The 27,381-nt window shown below is 43.3% G+C and overlaps 1 protein-coding gene and 1 pseudogene across 8 annotated transcripts in view; one reads left to right on the top strand and one right to left on the bottom strand.

The window, feature by feature from the left end:
- Window positions 1-6,481: 6,481 nt before the first annotated feature.
- Window positions 6,482-27,381, bottom strand: part of PSPH (phosphoserine phosphatase) — a 57,628-nt gene continuing 36,728 nt past the window's right edge. Inside the window, exons 1-9 of one of the 8 annotated variants that reach the window (XM_043559921.1) lie at window positions 26,580-26,695; window positions 25,445-25,586; window positions 23,597-23,727; window positions 21,675-21,798; window positions 14,476-14,634; window positions 13,651-13,785; window positions 13,050-13,195; window positions 9,155-9,303; window positions 6,482-6,958 (exon numbers count right to left, since the gene is read on the bottom strand). In XM_043559921.1, coding sequence (XP_043415856.1) covers window positions 6,851-6,958; window positions 9,155-9,303; window positions 13,050-13,195; window positions 13,651-13,785; window positions 14,476-14,634; window positions 21,675-21,697 — 720 coding nt within the window. In that variant the 5' untranslated portion in view covers window positions 21,698-21,798; window positions 23,597-23,727; window positions 25,445-25,586; window positions 26,580-26,695 and the 3' untranslated portion in view covers window positions 6,482-6,850. Of the gene's footprint in view, window positions 6,959-9,150; window positions 9,304-13,049; window positions 13,196-13,650; window positions 13,786-14,475; window positions 14,635-21,674; window positions 21,799-23,596; window positions 23,728-25,444; window positions 25,587-26,579; window positions 26,710-27,381 lie in introns of those variants that run through there. The other 7 variants (XM_043559925.1, XM_043559919.1, XM_043559923.1 and 4 more) reach the window with 7 other exon arrangements.
- LOC122471396 lies at window positions 10,409-11,158 on the top strand (annotated as a pseudogene).

The raw sequence follows: 27,381 nt of genomic DNA, 5'->3' as shown, positions 1-27,381 counted from the left end.
ACCTGAGCTGAAATCAAGTGTCAGAGGCTTAACCGAGACCCAGGTGCCCCTTGTGTTGCTTTCTTAGGGCTTTCTGTTCAGAAAAGCACAGAGCGACGAACTAAAATAGAGCTCTTTCAGAATACACCTACTCTGGGAAAAGGAATTTCTGTCCTAATTAAGTCATTGGATTTCACAATGCAGCCTGCCTCACACTAGGCTATAGTCTTTAGTCACGTCAGCAAATAGTTTCTGTTATGTGCCAAGCACCAGACACCTAAAATAATATGAACAAAACGTGACCCCTGCCCTTGTGAAGCTTCCAGTCCAGTGAAAGGAGTTTGGCAATTAAAACATAAAATACTGTAGCTGACATGATATGGTAGTTGATAAATGCTATAGGAGGGGAAGGTAGAAGGGGGTAATGGAGATAGGCCTCTGAGGGTGGGCTGGGAGGGGCAATATGCAGTATTAAATCTGGTCGGAGTTGGCCTTGCTGAAAAGCTGAGATTTAAGCAAAAAGGGGTGATAAAATTAGCCAGTGTTTGGAAGGGGATCCCACCACGCTGAGGAAATGGCCACAGCAGAGACCCTCAGGGAGGGTCATGCCTGGCATGCACTAGAGCAGCACAGACACTGGCTGGAACAGAGGAGAGGGACTGCCTGGTGGGAGAAGTCAGAGGTCGTGGGCTGGATCAGTAGGGTGTTAGGGGCCACTGAAAGGACCTTGGCTTTTACTCTGAGGTGGGATCCACTCAAAGGTTTTGAGCAGAGGAGGGGCATGATCTGACTTACATTTTCTATTTTTTATTTTTAACATTTTTTTTTAAGAGATAGAGGCAGAGCAGGGGAGAGGGAGAGAGAGAGGGAGACACAGAATCTGAGGCAGGCTCCAGGCTCTGAGCTGTCAGCACAGAGCCCGATGTGGGGCTCAAACTCACAAACTGTGACACCATGACCTGAGCTGATGTCGGACACCCAACCAAGCCACCCAGGTGCCCCGATCTGACTTACATTTTAAATGGTGGCTTGAACTAGGGGTAGCAGTGGAAGTAGGGAGAATGGTGAGATTCTGAATGTATCTTGATGGCAGAGACAGAATGATTTCCTGAACGACCGACCGTGGAGTGTGAATGAAAGAGAAAAACCAAAAGTGACTCAAGTTTTTGGCCTCCCCAACTGAAAGGATGGGGAAGGCTGTAGGTGAAGTAGGTGCAAGAGATCTGGGGAAGTGAATATCAGGAATCATTTTGCTTATGAGTTTGAGATGTCTCTGCAGATATTCAGGTGGAGGTATCAGACAGGTATGTGTGTATTTGAATCTGCAGTTCAGGAGCACAGCCTCGCCTGGAGATATGCATTTGTGAACTGAGACTCTTAAATACACAGAACAAACTGAGGGTTGATGGGGGGGGGGGGTGGAGAAGGGAGAATGGGTGATGGGTATTGAGGAGGGCCCTTGCTGGAATGAACTCTGGGTGCTGTATGTAAGCGATGAACCACAGGAATCTATCCCCAAGACCAAGAGCACTGTGTGTTAACCAATTTGACAATAGATTATACTAAATAAAGAGGACTTTATTGCCCGAAAAATAAATAAATTCTTATGGGGAGTGAACGTAGATGAAAAAGAGGGCCAGGGTAAGGAGGAACCAGGAAGAGAGAGTGAAAAACCACCAGGGAAACAGGAAGAAACTCAAGAAAGTGGCATGTCATGAAAGCTAAATGAACAAAGTCTATCAAGAATGAGATCACCTGTGTCACATGCTGCTATGAGGCCAGGTTAGATGAGTTCTGGTCACTTGGTGATGTACAGGAATCTTCTATCATTATATTAATCTATCAAATAATCACTTTAGCAATTCTAGCCCAATTTGTCAAATCCTTTTATTAAACCTCCATAGAAGAACGAATTGTATTATTTTGTCTATGAATTTTCATTGGGAATATTTGAAATTTACAAATTCATTTTCCATATGTTGTGTGTAGGTCTGGTGAATATTACTTGCACATGCCAACTCACTTTTTTTAAATGTTTATATTTGAGAGAGACAAAGAGAACATGAGTGGGGGGGGGGGGGGGGAGGTGGGCAGAGTGAAACACAAAATCCAAAGCAGGCTCCAGGTTCTGAGCTGTTAGCACAGAGCCCGACGTGGGGCTTGAACTCACAAACTGTGAGATCATGACCTGAGCCAAAGTCAGACACTTAACTGAGCCATCCAGGCACCCCCATGCCTACTCATTTTTAATTACCATTCATGTGATATCATCCCTACTCCTTTTTAAAATTTATTTTTTTATTTTTTAGAGAGCACAAGCTGGGGGCAGAGAGGGAGAGAGAATCCCAAGCAGACTCCACACTCAGTGCAGAGCCTGAGGCAGGGCTCAATCCCACTGGGATCCTGACCTGAGCTGAAATCAAGAGTTGGGACACTCAACCAACTGAGCCACCCAGGCACCCCATCATCTTTTTTTTTTTTTTTTAACATTTATTTATTTTTGAGACAGAGAAAGAGCATGAACGGGGGAGGGTCAGAGAGAGAGGGAGACACAGAATCTGAAACAGGCTCCAGGCTCTGAGCTGTCAGCACAGAGCCCGACGCAGGCTCGAACTCACGGACCGTGAGATCATGACCTGAGCCGAAGTCAGACGCTTAACCGACTGAGCCACCCAGGTGCCCCCCCATCATCCTTTTTAAAAGCCTTCTCAGACCCACACTTTGCTCTCCTCCAAACCAGCACTTGAGAGAACCTGCTTCTTTTCCCCTTATTCTCATGGCTGCCTGTGAAGGAGACTTTTCTTCAGTCTTGAATAATTATTAAATGTATGCCTTCAGTTTCTGGCTGGAACATAGATGTTCAATAACATGCTTGATGAATGGATAGAAGGAAGCAAAGGGGGAAGTAAATGGGGAGAGGGAGAAAGGGAAGGTAGGAAAAGAGAAAGTATGGAGACTGTCAGTTTCAATTAGAAAACACACGGGGCAGGGTGCTTCAGTGGCTCCGTTGGTTGAGCATCAACTTTGGCTCAGGTCATGATCTTGTGGTTTGTGAGTTCAAGCCCTGCATCATGCTCTGCACTGACAGCTCAGGGTCTGCTTTGGATTCTCTGCCTCCCTCTCTCTCTCTGTCCTTCCCCCATGTTCGCCTTCTCCCTCTCTCTCTCTCAAAAATAAACATTAAAAAAATTCATGGGGCAAAAATATATACATATGTGTGTATACATATGTGTGCCCCTCAAAGCAGAGCAATGTCTTAATTCATACTATTTCTGATGCAAGTGTTAGGAATCCTGGGAGTTAAGATTATGTGCCTAGGCAAACTCAGTAAAACAATTCAAAAGGAAAATAATAAACATATATAGAAATATGTTCAGAGTTGGAAACTGATCAGCAAAGTACTGAACAGTCCTCTATGAATTAATACTAAAACTAGTACTTTTTGCAGAGTTCAGTGACCATTAAAAAGGAAACCACTTGAACATTTTGTAAAACACATCTTATATTCTAGGGAATAAAATTTCATCTTCTGTATTAATATACATTAACATTTGTGATCAGAGTGTTAAGTATTAGCTTACAGTAGATTGTCCTGGCCCCAGTAAGTTGTTAACTCTCTTAAATATTTATTTTTGTGTGTGAGAGAGAGAGCTCACATTAGCGGGGAAGGGGCAGAGAGAGGGAGACAGAGGATCCAAAGCAAGCTCTGTGCTGAGAGCAGACAGCCCAATGTGGGAGTCAAACTCATGAACCTCGAGATCACAACCTGAGCCGAGGTCAGACGCTTAGCTGACTGAGCCACTCAGGGGTCCAATTGTTAACTCTCTAGCAATGCATAATATAAAGAACACTGTGGAAATCACTGGCCTGAGCTCCAGCTCTGAATGTGACCCTGTAGCAATCATCAACTCTTGTGAGCTTGCTGTCCCCTGTTAAAAAGAGGACAGCGATATCTATACTGCTGACCTCAGGGATGTGAGAATCACAAGAGGAAACATGTGCAAACACCTTGGAAATGTGAAAATGAGCAGTGTGACGTGTGGTCAGATCACTCCCCACATTTCCCGCATCCAATCATAATTCTGAGGGCCACAGAGGCAAAAGCCATCATGCTTGTGCCAACATTTGCTGAGGCGGACCACCTGACTCTCCAGAAGCTTCCTACCCGAGGTCTGAATCTCCAGAATCTTCCAGCCCCAGGCCTAGAATGCCCTCGCCAACTCTTGTGAATGGCAGCCGGCTGGGCAGGAAGAAACACTTGTCTCCAGAAGAGAGAAGAATCATAGCAGCAAACCAGAGAAGGGGGTGGGATAGGAGATAAAGGCCTTGGGATATCTCCTTTTTTAGGCATATAAAAGCTTTGAGGGACTTCTGTTTCAATTTAATACCATGAAAAATTTCAATTCTTAACTTCATGACCCCAGTTCTTAACTATTGTTTACATGAGCAGTGTGCATCAGAATGAAAAATGGCATCACAAGGATAGAAGGCCACATCACACTGCCAACACTTACTGACTCCTGTCCTACCACAACCATGTACATAGCTCCTGGGAGAGCCACTCTGTGGCTGTTTCCAGCAAATCCAGAATTCAAAAAGCAAGGAAGAGGTTAGGGCAGTTCTTGCATCATTTCAGGCTCACCCCAACAAAGAAGGGATTGTGTGTGCTGCTTCTGTGCAGCTTGCTGAGAGCTGGGCAGCCTGGGGGCCCGGGGGCTTGTGCAATTGGTCTAAAAGGTTCTATGTGGGTAGATTTCTCAGCCCAGAAGACTCCCCTGAGCCAAATCCAGGGTGCACATCCTGTTCAGGCCACCGCCCTGTGGAAGGCGGGCTCTGGCAGCCTGACAGGTAGAAGCAGCAGGGGCTTCAGTCCTCCACCTCCCCGAGGACGGCTCTGAAGCTCACGCACACTGCTGGCGGCAGTTTGCAGCACCGGCAGCCCTGGCACGCCAGCCCTGGCACGCCCAGTCCTGCCCGGAGCTCAGTGCAAGTGCAAGTCCCACAAAACGGCTTCCAGGAGAGCTGCCAGCCAGCAACCTCGACCGAACAACCGCCTCGTTGTCTGGAGTCTCATGTAAATGTTGCCCAACCTACTTCACGTCTCTCCCGGGGCAACTTGGATCTGGAAGGAAATTCGATTCATCTGACTTGACTATTTGGCTAAATAATATCTGATTATTTGGCCAAATAAATTTAAATTATTGTTTTGAAATATACATTTTTTCTCATATAATTTCCTATATTAAACCATTCTGGCCTTTTCTACTTCATTATCCACTGCATGCTTCTTCCTAAACCTCTTTATCCTCTCCCAATTTTCAACCAGGGAGGGTATATAACCACATACTATTGTTTTTAATGTTTATTTATTTTGATGGGTGGGGAGAGGCAGAGAGAGAGGGCAAGACAATCCCAAGCAGGCTCCACACCATCAGCACAGAACCCGATGCTGGGCTTGATCCCATGATCCGTGAGATCACGACCTGAGCCGAAATCCAGAGTCAGATGTGTAACCAACTGAGCCACCCAGGTTCCCCAATAACCACATAATTTCAAAGCATGTTCTGAAATGTCTCTTTCTTGGTACTGCCCAGAATAAACGCAAACCTGGCTTTCACGTCTTTCCAAGTCATCTGTTAAGAAAGAAATGGTGCATATAGGGTATTAGGAGGCATTTCTTAATTTATTTAAGGCAAAACTCTGATCTTCATTTGGAATGAGTAAAATGTGTAATTACTTCTTTTATTTCATGCGATGATCAAATATCCATTTTTTAAGGTCACTACTTTTGTTTAAGGCTTTTTTTTTTTTTTTTTTTTTGAGACAGAGAGAGAGAACACACACACAAGTGAGCAGGAGAGGGGCAGAGGAGAGAGAATCTTCAGCAGGCTCTGCGCCAGGCACAGAGCCCAAAGGAGACCTCAATCCCACAACTGTGAGATCACGTCCTGAGCCAAAAACAAGTGTCAGAGGCTTAACCAACTGAGCCACCCAGGCGCTCCAAGGCTCCATTTTTTTTTTAATTTTATTTTTTACATTTATTTGCTTTTGAGAGACAGAGAGAGAGAGAGCACAAGTGCGGGAGGGGCAGAGAGAGAATGAGACACAGAATCCGAAGCAGGCTCCAGGCTCTGAGCTGTCAGCACAGAGCCCGATGTGGGGCTTGAACTCACAAACCATGAGATCATGACGTGAGTCGGAGGAAGTCGGAAGCTTAACCAACTGAGCCACCCAGGCGCTCCAAGGCTCTATTTTCTTTTAAGCCTCTGTAACATTCCCTGTTTGACAAATTCCAAGAGCTAATAAAAGCACATCCAGCCCTCTGCCCAGTGGGAGGGCTGGTGGGGGCTGAGTGGTGACAAGCACTATGCCCTGTGATCAACGGGGTCTCCAACCCCTTGGTTCCTTGCCTGGCTGTTGTTTCTACCCAAAAACGTAAAGGTGCTTGAAATATTAGATACTGAAATACATCACAGGCAGAATGGACAATGCCACAAATCTGTTCTGATACATGGATAACTTTTATTTACCTACCACAGGGAAAACCAATAGTCACCTAAAGCTGCCTAACCCATATTTCCAACAGTGACGGTGTTTAATTTACTATCCACCTTTAAAAGACTTCAAATAAAATACAGATAGGAAAATACATAAAGAATTAAGATTATAAAACTATCCAGGTAATTAATGGTCATAATAATACTAGGACTGCAGTTAAAAAAAGCAGTTTTCCATAGTTTACTTGAAGTACAGATAATGAGTACCAAATCTATACATTAAGTTGTAATAGAAAATTTTAGGCAAACGGTATCAAACTGCATAACTTTTAAAAAATTAACCGAAGTTGTTACAAACTGTATAAAAATTGATATTATTCTTCAAGTTCTCCTAAAAGCTCTACAAAATCAGTGATGTACCATTCAGCGTTGTCTTTTACTTGTTGTCTGATCACATTTCCTCCAAATCCAATGAAAACATCCTAAGAAAGGGGAAAAAAGGAGAGTTAAAAAAAATTTAAAAAGATATAGCAGCACCCTAGGGCAGTAAGTGTTTGAAAAGAATGAACTGTTCTGCAAAGAGAGGTTAAGCCTAGCCTCAAGGGGGTGCCTCCCCAGCTCCCTGGGAGCGTCCTTGAATGAGTCAGTGCAACACCGCTGTCAGTCCAATCAGGCCAGGGGACACTGCAGGCTTCCAGGAGAACTGAAGCCCTCTAAAAACCAATACAATTGCTTACAAAGGTAAAATCCCATCTGAGTTCTAAACTAGATGCATTCACAACTAGGCTGGGCAATCTCAAAGAGGGAAGAATAAAGAGAAGCCTGTAGTGCAGTGGAGATCCCACTGGCCTAGAATCAGGACCAGGGCAGGCGCCTCCTGACAGGTGCCCTGCGTGAACCTGACAGACCTCCCTCCCAGGGAGGGTGTTATTCTGGGATGAAGCAGATGACAGTCCCAGGATCTGCTGCCAGCACTCCACTTTCCATCATTAAAATTATTGAAGGTTATGTTGTTTCCTTAATTTCTACCAAGTGACACCTTCTTGTAGTCATTTTTTAAATAGTATTTTCTCAGGGCACCTGGGTGGCTCAATCAGTTAAGCACCAGACTCTTGGTTTCAGCTCAGGTCACGATCTCACAGTTTCGTGGGTTCCAGCCCGCATCAGGCTCTGCGCTGGCAGCGTGGAGCCTGCTTGGGATTCTCTCTCCCTGTCTTTCCCTTCCCACTCACTTTGTCTCTCTCAAATAAGTAAATAAATAAAAATTTAAAAACATAGTATTTTCTCTTTTTCCGCCAGGATATAGACACTACATACATAATTTGGAAGTTGAAAATTCTTTTCACTTGCCTTTTCTCTTCATTTTTGTTTTCATACCACATAAGGAGGGAAACATAATGAGATTCTTACCTTCCAGTTAAGTGTAGCCTCCTAACTGAGCCTCCTTTCTGCATGCCAGCACCCGCTCGGGGTCCTAACACACCAACTCATTCCCTCTCTGTCCAGCAGCCTTCCAGGGCTTCCCATGACCTCACAGGGACACCAAAGTGCCTGACACATAAAGTCTTCAGCGGTTGCTGAAGAGAAAGCCCATTCTTGCCAGTTCTTGTGCACTGACCAGCCCAGGTCTGTGCCTAGAACATCCCCACTCTGCTCTGCTGCCTCCCTGCCTCCTGCCCCCCGCCTGGTCACTTCTCCCTTGGGTCCTTCCAGGCCTGCACATGGTGGCTGTTGCCCTTCCTTCAAATCACACATTCCTCTGACCACGTCTGCCAGCACACACTTTCCCTTGGCTCGGTCAGGCCGTGTCATCTTCCAATGACTGGAAGGGTCCTCTGGAATTATAATTTTGTCACCTCTTGACATCAGGAGGGGGAGCTCCCTGATAGAACTGGGCATATGTGACTTCTACATACTCCTCATTGGACTAGTCCAGCATTCGTGACTTAGTCAACCTCAGCCTTGATTGTAAATCATCTGAAGACATCTTCTTATCTTGAATTGACTCAAGTAAGTTAAAAGGATCCAAAGATTCTTTAACCACTTTGGGTTAATCATTTACAAAGACAACTATTTTTAGATCTCAGGAAACTAGGTAGTAAAAAGCTCACCACTACATTTTTGGTTCAGGTTTTCTTAATTTAGTATGAGCTGATAAGGGCAAAGTCCTGCATGAAAGTGACACATTGCTGTATAGCATGTTTCCTAGTCTCAGAAAACAACATTCATTCAGAAGAATAAAATGCTTTAATACAGGCACGTTATCAAACCTCCACCAGCCTCAGTTCCCTACTCAGTAAAAAGGAGAAGATACTGTATGAGGAAACAGTTCGTCAAATATAAAAAGACAGTAAAATTTTGATTACAGTTATAAGATCTGAATTATTATTTGTGGTATTATTTGGGGAATCGAAGCCAAACCTTGAGCACACACTGGGGCTAAGAGGTGGCAGCCATACCACAGGAACAGGGTGGTAAAGTTCTAGATGTTTTTTTTTCAGGTTTGCAAAAAGTCAGTTGACATATTGAGACTGAAGGTGTCTTAATTGTTTTGGTTGTTTTACAGTGACACCTGGATGTTCTTCTCTCTTATCTTACCTAAGCAATCATACCAAGTTCTAAATCAGCTGTTTGAAACAGAACCACAACCAGAGAAAACTAGTACACTTAATACCTACAGCAGGAGGACAGGCTTCCATGTCTGTGGCTCCGTCTCCAATCATGATAATTTTCTTAAAATGAAATTTTTCCTTTAAAAGTTTAATAACTTTTCCTTTCCCACCAGATTCGGCTGTTGGCTGCATCTCATCAAAACCTGCATATTCACCTTAAAAGAGCAGTTACAACAGTGTTAATGATCCACAGAATTCTATCAGTAGGGCCAGCTTTTTGCATAGATGATACCCTCACTTAAATGTCACTGAGAAAGCTAAAAATGGCCCTCAGTGAAGTGACCCGGCCTGGATTTCTACACCACAGCCCCACATAAACAACTTTGCTTCTCACTTGCAAATACTTCTTGTTGAGGTAACTCCTTTAAATCATTAATGCCTTGGGGTAAATCAGTTTTATCCTCTAAGCTTTCATAGTTGTAATTCTCAAACCTTGCTGACATGGCAGAACATCATGAAATGATAATATATTAAAATTTTTAAAAGTTAATATATAATTTCATCTAAGAGGCAATTCCAACTTATATTTGATCAATTTTATTTCTTACAGTAATTAGCACACTCACTCTCTGTTCAGACCCATCCAAAATGTTTTATTAACACATCTAAAATTTTTAAATTAATATTATTTGGTTTTAAGGATGTCAGCCAGTCCTTGACATAACTAGAGACAGTATGCAATGATGGAAAACTACAGCTGCAGCTGTGATGGTACACAGAAGGGCCAGGAGGCACTTTCAAAGGAGCGACAGAGGGGCACCTCGGTGGCTCAGTCAGTTAAGCGTCTAACTCTTGATTTTCTCCCAGGTCATGATCTCAGGGTTCTGGGATCGAGCCCCACGTTGGAGCCTGCTTAGGGTTCTCTCTGCCTCTCCCTCCCTCTCTGCCCCTTCCCATCAAGGCAGCGACAGTGCAGTGACTCACTAGCAAACTCTCCTTCCTTAGCCTATGATTGATTTGAATACATGAGAGCTCTCATAAAACTGAAATATAATGCGAGACAGAGTAAGTCATGTGGGAATCAATGTGCAGACATTTATATACAGAGAGATGATTATATGGACACTTATATATACAGATAGATGGACATATATACAGATATGGACATTTATATACAGATAGATGATTATATGGACACTAAAGCTAGGAGAGATGATGGCCCAAGTCTGTTTTGCACGGAGTAAAGACCTCAGTCAAGAGTATCCTTTGCCTCAGTATTTAACTCTGATGCCACCTTGCTTAAGTTGCATCCCAACAGACACTACATAAGATACTGGATACTAGGCCCCGGCGGAGAAGCTGAGGTCATCATTGAATTTGAAATATTTAAAGTGGATACAAAACTGTTTCAGCAATGCAGACAATTAAGTGTGTTGTTGTGGGCGATGGTGCCGTTGGTAAAACCTGTCTCCTGATATCCTACACAACAAATAAATTTCCATCGGAGTACGTACCGACTGTTTTTGACAACTATGCAGTCACAGTTATGATTGGTGGAGAGCCATATACTCTTGGACTTTTTGATACTGCAGGGCAAGAGGATTATGACAGATTACGACCGCTGAGTTATCCACAAACAGATGTATTTCTAGTCTTTCAGTGGTCTCTCCATCCTCATTTGAAAATGTGAAGGAGAAGTGGGTGCCTGAGATAACTCACCACTGTCCAAAGACTCCTTTCTTGCTTGTTGGGACCCAAATTGATCTCCGAGATGACCCCTCTACGATTGAGAAACTTGCCAAGAACAAATAGAAGCCTATTACTCCAGAGACTGCTGAAAAGCTGGCCCGTGACCTGAAGGCGGTCAAGTATGTGGAGTGTTCTGCACTCACACAGCAAGGCCTAAAGAATGTATTTGACGAAGCAACATTGGCTGCCCTGGAGCCTCCAGAACTGAAGAAGACCCGCAGATGTGTGCTGCTATGAACATCTCCAGAGCCCTTTCCGCACAGCTGGTGTCAGCATCGTACTAAAAGCAATGTTAAATCAAACTAAAGACTAAAAATTAAAGGGGTGCCTGGGTGGCGCAGTCGGTTAAGCGTCTGACTTCAGCCAGGTCACGATCTCGCGGTCCGTGAGTTCGAGCCCCACGTCAGGCTCTGGGCTGATGGCTCGGAGCCTGGAGCCTGTTTCCGATTCTGTGTCTCCCTCTCTCTCTGCCCCTCTCCCGTTCATGCTCTGTCTCTCTCTGTCCCAAAAAATAAATAAAAAACGTTGAAAAAAAATTTTTTTTAATTAAAATTCGTTTTTGCAATAATGACAAATGCCCTGCACCTACCCACATGCACTCGTGTGAGACAAGGCCCATAGGTATGGTCCCCTTCCCCCTCTCAGTACTAGTTAATTTGAGTAATTGTGTATTGTCAGAAAAGCGGTTAGTACTAGTTTTTGTTCTGTTGTTTCAAAAAAAATTTTTTTTTGTTTGTTTGTTTTGTTTGTTTAAAAGCGAGGCATGCTTGTGATGACTCTGTAACAGACTAATTTGGGCTGTTGAAGCTGTTCCCGGGGCTCCATCCACTCTGGAGAATAATCTGGGACATTTAGGGGTTTTTTTGTTTTTGTTCTTTTTGTTTTTGTTTTCTTTTTTTGGGGGGGGGGAGTGTGTGTGGGGTTTGTTTTTATTTAGTCATGTTTTTAAAATTCAGTAACCATTGGACAGCCCTTAAGGGAGGAGGATGGACTGACTCTACATTCTACTTCCTAGATCTAGTTTAGAACACTTGTCCCCCACCTGGTGCTCTTAGGAAGGAGTATAGTAAATGCCTCATTTAATAACATACTCCTTTTTGAAAGTTGCCTTTCTCTCCACCCTTGAGTAGGTCTAGTACTTGATGAAACTCATGAAAGCGGGTGGAACCTGTCTTGCCCCTCTTTTCTAGGATGCACTCTATATGTGACTGTGACTTTCAAGGAAATTTGTTTGTCATTTGCTGATTTTTTTTTTTGAAGTTAATTTCTAACTTCGTTCACTGATAAATGAAGAAAAGTACTGCACCTTTTGAAATACACCAAATGGATTGAGTACGTAATTAAAAAACGTTTTTTCCCCTGTCAGTCATTGTCTTACATGCTTAGCGTAGATGTCCAGTTTATTTTTTTTTATTTTTTTTTTTTTAGCATTTATTTATTTTTGAGACAGAGAGAGACAGAGCATGAATGGGGGAGGGTCAGAGAGAGGGAGACACAGAATCTGAAACAGGCTCCAGGCTCCGAGCTGTCAGCACAGAGCCTGACGTGGGGCTCGAACTCACGGACCACGAGATCATGACCTGAGCTGAAGTCGGCCGCTTAACCGACTGAGCCACCCAGGCGCCCCTAGATGTCCAGTTTAATAGCGTATGATACGGTGTTCCTAGAACACAGCCGGAGACCTGGTAGATCGAGGAAGTGTGAGGGGTGGTGCTAGAAGACAGATGTCTGTGGAATGATGCACATCCTCTTTCAAGTTGGAGGATGGAGACAGACCTGCTTGATGAAGAAGCTGGGGGTGCGGGTGGGGGTGGGGAGGACATTTAACAACGTGGGGACCAGTCAGGGGAATCCCCTTATTTCTGTTTTGCATACGAGGAACCCTAGAGTAGCTAGTTAAGGCTCTCTAGTTTAGTAAAAAAAATCATGGAGTCTTATGAAGACTCTTCATAAGTGTTAATGGGGATTTTATCTGCTTATTTTGGTTGCGGTTCCCAATTTTTAAAAATGTTTAGGTAATCTTCTCCGCCTTCCCCAAATCCTAATTCTTGTAGATTCATTAGTGTTGAACCAATGCTTTCACATGTCTCAATTCTTTGTACATGCGTTCTTTTCAGATGTATTAAACAAACAAAAAACCCTTAAAAAAAGAAAAAAAGATACTGGATACTAAAACTGATGAGAAAGGGAAATGACACCATTAAAGTCTTACCATTGAAGTAGAATTTCAGCCTATTGGCAAATACGTTGGTTGATGGGATATTGAGCTTGGAAGCAATATGCTCCACAATGCTCCTAAAGCCACCAGATATTAGGAAAACCTGAACATTTCGCTCTTGCAGGCGACTTACCAGCTCCCTGCAAAAAAGAAATATACCAGACCCTGATTATATAAAAGAAAAAACATGAAACGTGAGGAGAAAACTAAAAAACATCTTCTTCTCCCAAATGCATCTGCCCAAATACATCACATAAGGTATATCGCCTGGTGAATTATAATGTTTTATGAATGTTTTTCTGAATGCACTTAGAAATTAATAGGTAGGGCTGGACTGCTTAGGAAACCATCCCACAAGTCTCCTCAGCCCATGAACCTAGAAACACAAAATGAAGACGAAGCTTAGGCTCTCCCTGGGGAGCAAGGAAGGGCAGACGTGAGCAGACGTGGGCAGAGCCAAACAGCCAGACAAGACCACAGGCAAGAGCTGAAAGAACGAGACAGAAGGGAGCACTAGAGCAATGGTGAGAGATTCTCAAGAGGACATGCCCCCAAACACAGGTGCTGACAGAACCCAGACCGGGGCTCCTCTTACCTTATGCCAGGAGTCAGGTGGGGGGGGTGCTCTGCTATGAGCCTTTGTACCTGTTCCCTGGAGGGCTGGATCAGCGCTAAGCGCTCTGTGAGGGCAGCCTTGAAAGGCACTGCCCCACCCATGGCTCGCCGTGTCCTAGGAGGAAGACCCAACAGTCAGGCCAGACAAGTCAGATGTCCCCAGAGTTTACATGCCCAACCTCCCCAGCTCCTCCAAAGTCCACCCAGGAGGAAGGTGCTACCTAGAGCTCCACCATACAACACGCATGCTACGATGCCGTGAGAGCGAGGCCTGGGAATAAACATATGGAAGGTTTGTTTGAGAATCGTACTAAGATTTTGCAGCCACGTCTCACATCAAATGCAGCTGAACATGAAATGGTCTGTGACCTGGTGACTATAGGCAGCAATAATACTGCAGGCATAAACTGAGAGACTCTGAACCAAAACTAGCTTTCTAGCAAACCACAGAGGCCACACTTTCAACCATGACACAAAGCACTGGACACATGGTGATCCCCCACCCCGTCATCTTCTTTGGTTAGTTATGGTCATCGTTCCTCTGACCGAGCTAAGAGCATGTCACCCATATTTATTTGTCAGGGGCAACTTTCCTTTTTCTATAAATATTTGTATAAATGGATGATTGGATAATGTACACTAGTGAATTCAGTTGTAAATGATGGAAGAAGCAGCTTACTGCCCATGATTTATAGCCAGGGACTAAAAATCAGAGAAATGTGGCTCTGGTCCTACATGTTGTTGAAACGTCACTCTCTTTTGCAATTTTTTATCATTTCATAAAGTGAATAAATACTGTTCCTACATTTCTGACACAGCATCCTCAACTCCACAGAATTTGGCTAGCTCATCAATTCCTTCTTCTCTGATGACTGTGCTATCAACATCAAAGCATACTGCATCAGCTGAACAGAAAAGTTTCCTCAACTCTGAATGGGAGACCATCCTTGGAAGAATTGTTCTCCTACAAGAGAAAAAAAATAAATATACTTTAAGGCTTATAATCATAAAAAAGATCCAATTTTGCCCATTTATGCCAATATACTTTGATTCATATCAAAGTCGGTGTATCCCTCATAAACATGGACTCACACAGACTTACTTGTTGTTTAGTACAAAATAAGCACCTTCTAAATGTCAGGTCTCAATGAGCGGGACCAAACTCTTCTCCCAGGAACTCAGTCTAGTGAAATACCAACTTATAAATATATTTGATGTTCAACCATATTCAACTCTTTTTGCCCTAATAATTATAGCAATAAGGCCAAGTGCTAAAGTGGATGTGCATAAGATACTGTGGGCACACAGAGAAAATGCTTTTAACCTTGCCTATGTTATAGGGATTCCAAGGGACATAGTCATTGGAGCTGAATCATGAAGAGTAAGTGGCCTGAGTAGGTTCTCAAAGGGCAGGGTATCAGCTTGGTGTGTGCTGGGCATGGGGGGCAGGGAGATAGAGGCAAGAAGAGGAAGTAATGATGGTAGAGAAAAGAGTAGGGGCAAAGGCAAGGAGAAAGAATGATGGATAGGGGTGCCTGGGTGGCTCAGTCGGTTGAGTGTTGGTTGACACTTGATTTTAGCTCAGGTCATGATCCCAAGGTTGTGGGACAAAGTCCCGCATTAGGCTTCACACTCAGCTTGGGATTCTCTCTCTCTGCCCCTCTGCCCTGTTCGCGTGCATGAGCTCGCTCTCAAAAAAAAAAAAAAAAAAAAAAAAAAAAAAAAAAAAAAAAAAAGATGATGGATAACATACTAGAAGCCTCCCAATGGAGTCCAGCTACCAGGTGGTGCACAAAGGGGGGCCCTGAGCCAGGCTAAGGGGTTTGGATTTTAACATCTAGGTAATGGAAAACCTTGAAAGGCCTTTGCCTCCACAGAGAGGTCAGAGCTAAACTACACATCGGTTAGTCACCAGAGTAGAGGTGGTAATTGAGGGCATGGCCTGATGAAAGTCACCAGAGAGTGGAAAGCAGGAGAAAAGAAGAGGGCTGAGGACAGACCCCACAAGGAACAGAAAAGGTTAGATCAGGAGCCTGGGAAGGAAAATGAAAAGAGATCAAGACTCACTCACAGGAAGAGCCCCGAGGACCACTGTGCTGCAGCATCTATGGGGGACAGAGTTTCAAAAGGAATTTTGCGGGTTTTTTACTTTTTAAGAAAATCACTGGACTGGAATCTTGAGGGTGAAGGGGATCCTAGAGGTCACCTAGACCAGTCTCCCATCAAATATGTCATGTACGAGGCCACACAGATGATGCAAATAACCTATATTTAGAATAGATGCCGGCTAAAAACAGACTCAAAGGAACTGGCCAACATACTTCATAACTGATTTCTAACCAATGCATCTGTAAGAATGATCCAGGTCAAAGCTGACCTGCGGGGGAAAAAATCTTTTCGGCCAAGGGCTGGCAAACTAGAGCCAGCCCGTTTGGAACCCTTACCAAATAGGAAACAGGAGTTTCACTGGAGACCCAGTAAGAAGGGGAAAGAGAAGGCAAATTAATGAATCCAGTAAGACAGTAGAGTATTAAACTAAACTAACATCAGCCTCGATGTGAATGAAGTTTCCATTAAACAGAAAACTTAAAAATACATGAATACTAAACATGTATGCTATTAATTATCTATAATCTCTTTTTCTACCATCATCATGCTCCTGTTCAAGCAGATCCCTCACCTCAGAGGACTGACTTCCCAGGTTCACATATCATCCCCCCTGTGAACTGGGCTCCTTTGCTGGTTGCTTCTCTTCCGTTCTCTTACCGATGCAACGACCCATGGTCCACCCCTGGTCTTCTCTAACTCCCTCAATGAATTCATCCAGGCTTGTGGCTTTAAATGTCATCACTATGACAGTAACTTCCAAATATACACCTGGACCCCAGGCCTCTCTCCCAAACTCCAAATTCCAACCACCTTCCTGACCTCATTCAGGTGTCTGGTAAACATGTCTAAAACTGAACTCCTGATCTTCTTGTCTCCCCAAAACGGCTATTCTTGCACCTTCCTTCTCTCCCCTGATGGCAACTCCATTTTTCAGTCACCCTCGACATTTTTCTTTCTCTCGAAACCCATATCCCATCATTCAAGAAATTATGTTGGTTTCACCTTGAAAGCCTAACCAAAATCTGACCACTTCTCACCCTATCCACTGCTATTGCTCTAGCCTGGGTTACGAATATTTCTTGCCAAGACTGCACCAGTAGCCTCCTAAAAGGTCTCCCGTCCCAGTTTTTTGTTCTTAACATAACAGCCAAAGTAATCATTGTAAGCTATAAACCAAATTATGTCACACTTACTTCTAGCTCAAATTCCTTCAATGGCTCCTCATTTTATTAACAGTAAAAGCCAAAGTTCTTACAATCACCTATAAGGTCAGCCCCCCATCCTGGCACCACCACCACCACCGCTGCCTCCCCCCCATTACATCTCTGACCTCACTTCCTACTCCTCCCCCTTGCTCACTCTGCTCCAACCACACCAGTTCTCTTGCTGCTCTGGAAATACACTAGGCAGGTTTCCCACTCAGGGCCTTTGCTCCAGATGTGCCCTTGGTGGGAATGCTCTTCACTCAGATACCCACTTGGCCAAGTCCCTTATCAAGAGTAAAAAATAATGACTCTTTTAAAAAAGTGATTGCTCAGGGGTACCTGGGTGGCTCAGTCGGTTAAGTGTCTGACTTTGGCTCAGGTCATGATCTCACAGTCTGAGTTCGAGCCCGGCATCGGGCTCTGTGCTGACAGCTTAGAGCCTGGAGCCTGCTTCGGATTCTGTGTCTCCCTCTCTCTCTGCCCCTCCCCTGCTCGCACTCTGTCCCTGTCTGTCTCCCTTTCAAAAATAAATAAACATTAAAAAAAAAAAAGAGTGGGGGCACCTGGGTGGCTCAGTCAGTTAGGCATCCAACTTTGGCTCAGATCATGATCTCACAGTTATGGGTTCAAGCCCTGCATCGGGCTCTCTGCTGACAGCTCAGAGCTTAGAGCCTTCTTTGGATTCTGTGTCCCACTCTCTCTCTGCCACTCCCCTGCTCGCACTCTCCTTCTCTCTCTCTCTCTCTCAAATATGAATAAACATTTAAAAAAAAAATTTTTTTTAAAAAGCGTTTGCCCAAATATCACCTTCTTCCATGAGCCAACCCTTGACCACCTGTTTATCACTGCAACCTCCTCTCCTTATCCTTAACCCAACCTTACTAATCTCCCTCACTATCCCTTACGTTTTCTTTTTTCTGTAACATCTATCATCTTCTAACATATGATAAAATGTACTCATGAGGCATCTGGGTGGCTCAGTTAGTTAAGCATCCAACTTCAGCTCAGGTCATGATCTCTCAGTTCATGAGTTTGAGCCTCACAAGGGGCTCTTCGCTGTCAGCACAGAGCCCACTTCATATCCTCTGTCCCCCCCACCCCCCCCCCCCCGCTCTCTGCCCCTCCCCCACTCATTCTCTCTCTTTCTCTCTCTCTCTCAAAATAAACTTTAAAAAATGTACTTATTATGTTTATTATGTATTGTCTATCTGTCCTCATTAGTATGTAAATTTCATAAGAATAGGCTCTTTATCAGCTTTGTTCACTACTGGATCCTTAGGACTGAGAACAGTACCTATAGTACCTATAGTAGGGCTTAATAATATTTGTTGAATTAAGTGAAGAAATAAAGCTCAATGCCATCTTCACTATAGGGTCTTCCCAGATTCCTCCGGGCTGGAAAAGATTTCTCTCCAGAATTTCCACAGTACTTAATGTAGACCTGTTTTCAATATATGAAATTCATAATATTCCTACTTATCTTAGACTTACTTATGTGCTTGTCACCTCCACTCCTGGATTGCAAGCTCTTTATACTAAGATCGAAAATTTTCTAAGACCCCAATTTAGGCCTCTTTTGAGTAGATGCTCAATTAATTTCTGAAGGTTGAATAAATAAATGAAATGATATAATTGTGAATTATATACCCGCAACTATTTAACTTTTTATTGTGCAGAATGTCAAATACATACAAAAATAGAGAAAATGAATACATGAATTCCATGTATGCAACATCCTGCCTCAACAATCATAGCAAATCATGCCTCATCAACAACCCCACTAACAAGGGTTCTGTACCCCAATTCCAACATGGGTGCGTTCCCACACATTGAAGCAATTCTTAGACACCAGCATGGTGTCTCCTATAATTCAACTCTATTCTGACTTTATCTATCCCACAGATAGCATCAAATCCCATAGGTTCAGTCCCATAAGACTGAACCTTCCCCACCACACACACACACACACACACACACACACACTTAAGACCCCAATGCCAAGTACAGGTTGTCACCCATGCTTCTGACCAACCGCTACACACTGGAGGTTCCAACAATCCCCTCTTTGGGTTTGATTAATTTGCTGCAGTGGCTCAGAGAACTCAGAGAAATATTTTATTTACTAGATCACCAGTGTATTATAAAAGGGTAGAACTCAGATGGAAGCAATGCACAGGACAGGGTTTGTGGGAAGAAGCACAGAGCTTCCATGCCCTCTCTGAACATCCCATTCTCCCTGCATCTCCATGTGTTCACCAACCCAACCCAGAAGCTTTCAAAACTCCATCCTTTGTGTTTTTATTTGTTGTGAAGTCATGACTGATTAAATCATTGGCCATTGATGACTGAGCTAGATCACCAGCCTTTCTCCCCTCCTTGGAGGTCAGGAGGGTGGGACTCAAAGTTCCAACTCTCCAGTCACCAAGGTTGGCTCTGATGGCAAACAGGCCCATCCTTAGGTGAGGTCCAAAATTCACCTCATTAACATAGCAAGAAACACCAGACTAAAAGTCACCTCACTAACATAAGAAGAAACACCTTTATCACTCTCATCATAGGAAATTCCAAGGGTTTTAAGAGCTGGGAGCCAGAGATGAGGACAAGAGCAAATATGTTTCTTATTATAAATCATAATATCACGCCCAAACACTTCCACCTTCCCTCGTTATCTCAAAGCACATCATATCATTTCATCCAAAATATTTCAGTGTATATTTCTAAAAGGTAAAGACTTTTTTTTAACATGGCTATTACATTTTAATTTTAAGTATACTACTATACCTGACTGTACCCAGGTTTGTCTTCTGAGGAATCTAGAATCAAATCAAGTTAAGACTTAATCATATCAGAGCTAATGATGCCCTTGCTAATCCAGTCCCCATAATTAGCATATAAATTAACCTAATGTCTGTCTTATTCAATTAATTTATGCCCTTCATGATTTGGATCCTATTTCACCAATCTATCCCCCATTGCTTTTCTCTCCCAAGAAATACGCACACACACACACACACACACACACAAACATATACACACAACTTATGCTCAAGGTATACAGAAGATGTCTTGTTCCTTAAATGTCAGTTTTTTAAACCTCTATGCCTTTGCAAATGCCAATCCCTCTGTCTGAAATCACCTCAGTCCTCATGTCCAGTGGGCAAATTCCTATTTATTATTCAAGATGCAGATTAAATAACCTTCCCTATACTACACTATCTCCTTCCTATTCCTTCAGAGAATTAATTAATTAGTCACTCCCATTTCTCTCCTAGGATGGGAGTTCCTTCAGGGTAAGGACCTTGACTGAATTATCTTTCATCTCTGTTTCCAGGACCCACCAGGTGCAAAATAAATATTTCATGAATTAAATAGAGTTGAATCTAAGAAGTTATTGAGTACTCAGCAAGAATTGAGTAGATTATTATCCTCAATAAAACTATCCCAACTTAGAGTGCTATCAGCCTAAAATTAAAATCCTTGAGGTGACTGGGTGGCTCTGTCAGTTATGTGTCTGACTCTTGATTTTGGCTCAGATCATGATCCACGGTTCGTGAGATCAAGCCCTAAGTCATATTCTACACTGACAACACAGAGCTTGCTTGGGATTCTCTTTCTCCTTTCTCTCTCTCTCTCTCTGCTTCTCCCCTGCTCATGCTTGCTCAATCTCTCTCTCTCTCAAAATAAATAAATAAACTTAAAAAAATTAAATTAGGGGCACCTGGGTAGCTCAGTTAGTTGAGCATCCAGCTTTTTTTTGTTTTATAATTTTTTTAAACGTTTGTCTCTTATTATTGAGAGACAGAGACAGAGCACAAGCAGGGATGGGACAGAGAAAGAGGGGGACACAGAATCCAAAGCAGGCTCCAGGCTCTGAGTTGTCAGCACAGAGCCCAATGCGGGGCTCGAACTCACAAACCGCAAGATCATGACCTGAGCCGAAGTCCGACGCTTAACCAACTGAGCCACCCAGGCGCCCCGCGTCCAGCTGTTGATTTTGGCTCAGGTCATAATCTCCAAGTTCATGAATTTGAGCCCCGCATCGGGTTCTGTGCTGACAATATGGAGCCTGCTTGGGATTCTCTCTTTCTCTCTCTCCCTGTGCCCCTCCCCCATTCTCTCTTAAAGTAAATAAAAACTTTATAAAAATTAAATCAAATCAAATCAAATCAAAATCCTTAACCAGCAATGATGACTATACTCTAACCAATAGAACAGAATGGACATCGTATATTCTGAAGCTGGAAGAAACCTCAAAGCCATCATCTGGGTCAGATCCCATGCCTTTCTGCAAGAACGATATTAATGTGTCCATTTCACAAATTAACAACTAGAGGTATAAGATACTTAAATTCTTTACCCAAGGTCACACAGCTCCCAAGTGATGGCTAAAAAAACTAAAACTTGGATCTCAAATGCACAGAAACAACATAAAAGGTGGTGAATAAATAAGAGGTGGATAAATTGAGAAGCAGAGAAATTAAGCAGAACTAAATAAGGTTAAACATTTGATAAGAACCTATGTGGATTCAGGAAATGTCAGAGATTTTCATCAACAATTCAGACCAAAGTTCTGCTAGCTGGACAACACAATGGGTAATGATTCATTAACAGTGAAAGAAGAAAGTCTGCACATTCTTTGGGAGGCCAGTAGATAGAAACAGGTTTCATAAATCATCAAATTTCCACCAACCCGGGAACATCAAGGAGCTTCATATCCCACTCTCTCTGTGGCTCAGTAACCACTCATTTGGCTCTGGTCCAGAGGGAATCGATGCAATTCATATCACATGGCTAGGCAGGCTCATTATACAAGCCTAGAAGACAGAAGTCTATCAGCAGAGGAGTGGTAGTTAATGCAATGCAATCCCACCGAGCATAAGAGAACCAATCACATGCAAATAGAGGGAAAGCAAGGAACAGACAAATAACATAAGAGGAGCTAAAAGGAGATAAATGGGACAGGCCAAAGAACCTTTTAAGACTGTGCATGAGGTAGTACAATGTCACTAAGAACAGGCAATACTCCTGAGAATGACTGACCGGCTCCTGAAGCCTCAAAACCTGTACGACCAAAGCCAGTCCACACTGCCACCCTGTGCCTAAGCCTATGACCTGAGAAGTACACAATGGGCACCATGTTCAAGAGGCTACCAGTCTCACTGAGATGATCAGACAAATCATTATTGTTCGTGTTTGAAAAGTCAGTGACTTGAGCCTCTTCTTGACCACTGATAATAGCAATAGCTTCAGCCAGACCATCAGCCTCAGATATGAAAGGAAACACACATTTCCTCAAATAAAGTAAGGACTGATTTCCATATCCCCAGATGAACACTAGTCCTGACTTATGACTCAGAAGCGCCGAAAACTGCTTCCTGGATTGTACTGTGTACCAAAGACAAAGAAAATAGGATGTTTGAGACAAAAGTCACATTGAATTTACTTGGAAGGCTGATTCTTTCTCCACGCCCTCCCTAGAAGACACAGCTGGATTATATAACCTTAACTTTGCCCCACAGAAAGCTCATGTCAGGGGATATGCCCTCCAACCCCTAGGATTACACAGATTTGGCTCCCTACTTAGACCTTAGAACAAATGGCCAGCACTGTAAAATGCCCTGCCTCCTTGTTCACTTCTGGCTGCCTGTTTTTTCATGGTCTCCACCAGGAGTGGCTCACAATTCACACTTATTCAAATTTCTCATAGCTAGAGGGAGGAAAAATCTGCTAAGTTCAGGTGCTTCAAAGTAAATTGTGTACATTAGAATTTTACACACAAAAAAATCATTGCTAGAGAATGAACTCTGGATCCCTCACATCTGGCCTTTGTGGGGAGGGGAACAGGGCTGGAGGTGGAAGAAATCCTAGCAGAAGGGTATGTGCTTTGACATGGCAGCTCCCAGGCCCAGTCCTGAGCAATGAACCACTGCCCTTCTGCGGGTCAGAATAGGTCTCCTGTCCACCTGACCCCAAGCTGGTCCATCTTGGGGAAACATGGGGCCAATGGTAAAGAAGCCTCTGCTGACAACCCCTTCTCACCCCCAGCTCCAAAAGTACAAAAGTATATTTTCTTTCAGGGCCAGCCTTAGGAGCTCTGATTTTGGATAAGAGGGAAAAACCTCTCCACAAAAACTCTGTTTGAACTTCTCCATCTATGTATCCCATGAGAGGCACCCAAGATCACCTTCACCAACTTACTCTTTTGTTAGGATTGACCTCTTACCTTCACTTGTGTAAGAACAAATACAAGTTGGTACAGAGGTTACGGAGGTCAAGCACATCCAAGAGAACAAAACTTACTAGGCTTAAATGGATGTCACTTTTGGTAGGAGGGGTGAGTCTGTTTCAGGCCCTCTGGGCACTGCAACAATGCACCAATGGATTCTGAGAAGCTTCTGGATCAGTGAAGAGTCAAAGATCCTCCAGTAACTAAGCCTAGGGTTCCTGGTGAATGCATTTATGATTAAAAAAAAAAAAAAAGGAACTGCTGTACTGGGGAACCTGAGATTTTATGCACCCCACATACATTACAGTGCACAATTTTATTCCGGTGAAGAGGAAACTGATCACTGATAAACAAATTAACAGCAACAAAAAACAAATCAGACTCACGTTTCTCCAGTGCTGGATTCCTAGGAAATGACACTCTTCTCTTCCTGCTTCTTTCCTGAATAAAAATGCAGCATAAAGTTCTGACTACAAATTTCTTTATGAGATCTTGGGAGTTCTGCAAGAGCAAGAGCCTAGAAAGAAAGAAGAAGGAAATGAACATTAAGGTTCAGACTCAAGAGAAGAAAGAAACTGTCTAGCTTCACTCTCCCAGCTGGTAGGACTGGTACAAAGACGGGTCAGATGCAAAGTTCCCTAAGACTGCTTCCCTTGCAAGATGCTGGACTTCTGCCTCCTTTCAGGACTGCAGAGGAGTACACACACTTTTCTCTGGCTTTGATTCTGCAAAAGCTTCAGGTCTGACAGGAAATCACCTACACCAGATCAGCAGAACACAGAGGCAAGGGAAGAAAAGAGGATCTACTGAGAGAACAAAATGCAAACACAGGGAAGCTGACAGGTACATTAACAGACTACAAAACAGACCCAGCTGTCTTCAAAACGAAGAGACAAAGTCTCCAATATTCCAAGAACAGTCACAGAAAAGTCTGGCTGCCCAATAACAAGGGAACAAAGTCAACAATTTTGAATTAAAATCCTCATAATCAAAACTGTAAATAGAAGTATCTCGGTTGAGCATCCGACTCTCGATTTTGGCTCTGGTCTTGATCTCAGTTTGTAGGATGGAGCCCCTGAGTCAGGTTCTGCACTGTCTCTCTCTCTGCCCCTCCCCCATTCTCATGCACACATGCTTGCACACACTCTCTCTCAAAATAAATAAACATTAAAAAAATAACCTCATCAATTTTTAAAAAAGTAGACAACAATGCTAAATCTCAGAAGAAAAAAAAGATAAAAGAAATAAGATGAGTCAAGAAAAAGCAAAGAGATTGAAAGGGAAGGCTCAAAATACAGTCCTTACTGAACTCAAAAAAGGTTGTGTTCCCTTTCTCTCATCCAAGTTTTTTAGTTAATTTCAAAAACAAAAAGGAATGTGGCTTCCATCATGCCCCAGCCTCTCCCTTACTCTAAGAAAAGACAGCTGCCACATTGGTGGTAGCCTATGGTGAGGCCTGTGTGGCAGAACTTAAGGGGCCCCCAGCAAACAGCCAGAAAGGAACTGAGGCCCTCAGTCCAACAACCCTCAAGGAACTGAATCCTGCCAACAACTATGTGAGCGGGCTAGGAAGCAGATCTTCTCCAATACAACATTAGGTGAGTTCACCTTGGCCAACTGTGACCGCTTAAAAAATCCTAAACCAGAACCACCCAGCTAAGCTGCTCCCAGAATTTTAACCCCCAGAAACTGAGAAAATAAATATTTGTTGTTTTAAGCTCCCAAGTTTGGGGGTAATTTGTTATACAGCAATACATAGCTAACACAACAGCTTTGAGGTAGGCAAAACTTTCTTAACGCCCCAAAAACATGAATAATGAAAGGAAAACGTGATAGAATGAACTTCATCAAGATTAAAGCTCTTCAAAAGCTTCTTCATGATAGAAAAAAAAAAAAGAAAGAAAAGGAAAAGGCAAGCCACAGAATGGGAGAAAATGTTTACAGTACACATATTTGACAAAGCACTTGTATCCAGAATAAAGAACTCTTACAACACAGTAATAACACGAACAACTTATAATAAAATATGAACAAAATATTTGAATAGACATTCCAAAAAAGAAGGTATGCAGATAAACTCAAAAGGCAAATGACTAAAACAAAAAAGACTGCACACACCAAGTATTGGTGAGGACCTGGAAAAACTGAACTCTCTAATACACTGCTGGCAGGGATAGAAAATGATACGACCATTTTGGAAAACATTTTGCAAGTTTCTTAAAATAAACACATACCTACCATAAGACTCAGCAATCCCACCCTGGAGATTTATCCAAGAGCAATCAAAGAGCGCTTTATTCGTGAAAGCCCCAAACTAGAGTGTCCATCAACAGGTAAGTGGAGGAATAAATTGTGGTGTATCCTTACGATGGAATGCTACTCAGCAACAAAAAGGAAGGAATTAGTGCTGCATGCCAAAAATGGGGATAAATATAAAAAACCTTTTATACCAAAAGAAGCCGGACACAAAAGAACATAATTCCATTTATACAAAACACTAGAAAATACAAACAAATGCTACAGTGACAAAAATCAGGTCAGTAGGGCTAGGGGTGGGGAGATCTGACTGCAAAGAGGTTTTAGGAAATTTTCAGGGGTGACAGAAGTGTTATATTGTGCTGGTGATTAAAAGTGTGTATGCAACTGTCAAAATTAATCAAAATGTACACTTAAAGTGGGTGCATATTATTGCATTGAATTATATATCAAGAAAACATTAACTTTAAAAAATTATTAGGCATGAATCAAATTATCTGAAAACTTAAAATGTCCTGACTACTTTATTTCAGCAACATGAAAGTGATAGCACTATTATTATATTGAAAACCTACCAGGTAGATGTAATAAAATCTAGAAATCTGCATTTTATCATTTTCTTCCCCGATCCTCATTCCAATACCGGTCAGTCAAATATTTAAAGAGTAACTACAATATGCAAGTCACTTATAAAGAAAACATAGTAAACAAGTTTAATGAATGAATGAATTATTTAATTCCCAACTTGAAGTTGTACCTTTACAACATGTAGCTGGTAGGTACTTACTTAAAATTCTAATTCTGATGGGAGAGAAAATGACAAAGTCAAACACTGCAACACTAAATTTCGGAGATTTTCCTAATCTTGTACTGATGACTCTCCTATGCAGGATTGCATCATTCATTCATGCCGTTTGGTAACAGTGACATAAAACAAGGGAAAACTACTCAAAAGTAAATTGAGGAAAAGAAAGTCTTGAAATCCCATGAACCATTTTACCTACGCCGATTAAGAAAAACACACGTAGAATCAGAGGCCCTGGATGTGGAAAAGGAAGGCGGGTAAATCATAAAGTTGGGCACACAGAGAGATAAACACATGCCCAGACTCACCCGGGCGCTGCTGCTCCTTCCTGGGCCGCCGCCACCGCCTCTCTGGCTCCCGCTGCTGTAACCTTCCGACTGCAGCGGGGGGCCGAGGGCCGGCTCCGACGTTCAGTCGCCGAGCTCCGAGGGAGGCGACCTGTGCAGACCCGCAGGGCTTTTACCAAACGATCATAAAAGATCTGCTGATAAGCACCTTGGCTTCTGCTAGGCTTTGCATAGGCTTTTCTAAACTGGAGACCCTGGAGATTCAGACTCTGCACAGCGGTGCTGGGGAGAAATCCTTGGCCCCGCCCCCTGGGAGGGGCTCCCTGAGCCCGCCCCTCCTCCCTGCGGGGGCTCAGCGCCTGCGGCCCTAGACTTGCAGCGCGAGGTGGACGTTTTCCCGCAGAGCCGCGAGCCTCGCCACCTCCACTTTGCGCGGGAGGGGCAAGAGGCTACCTTCGGGGCCCTCCGCGCCGCCGGCGCTTGGGAGGAGGGTTGTGAGAGAGCCGGGGACCTCTGCGCTAATTTTGCAATTAATGAAATCTCCTTCGGGACCTTTTTTGAATCCGCGTTTGACCTTATGCTCTTGTAGCAATGTAGGTCTCAAGAGAATTTCGGTAACGACTTATATTCGTATTATAAGTCAACTATATTTCAATTAAAAAACATGTATTATCGGGGCGCCTGGGTGGCTCAGTCGGTTGAGCATCCGACTTCAGCTCAGGTCATGATCTCGCGGTTCGTGAGTTCGAACACCGAGTCCCGCTCTGTGCTGACAGCTCAGAGCCTGGAGCCTGCTTCAGATTCTGTGTCCCCCTCTCTCTCT

Source organism: Prionailurus bengalensis, chromosome E3 (assembly GCF_016509475.1).
Source record: "Prionailurus bengalensis isolate Pbe53 chromosome E3, Fcat_Pben_1.1_paternal_pri, whole genome shotgun sequence".
In the NCBI taxonomy this organism is placed as follows: Eukaryota; Metazoa; Chordata; class Mammalia; order Carnivora; family Felidae; genus Prionailurus; species Prionailurus bengalensis.
Note: the sequence above shows the minus strand (reverse complement) of the source record. Positions and strands in the feature narration are given on the sequence as shown.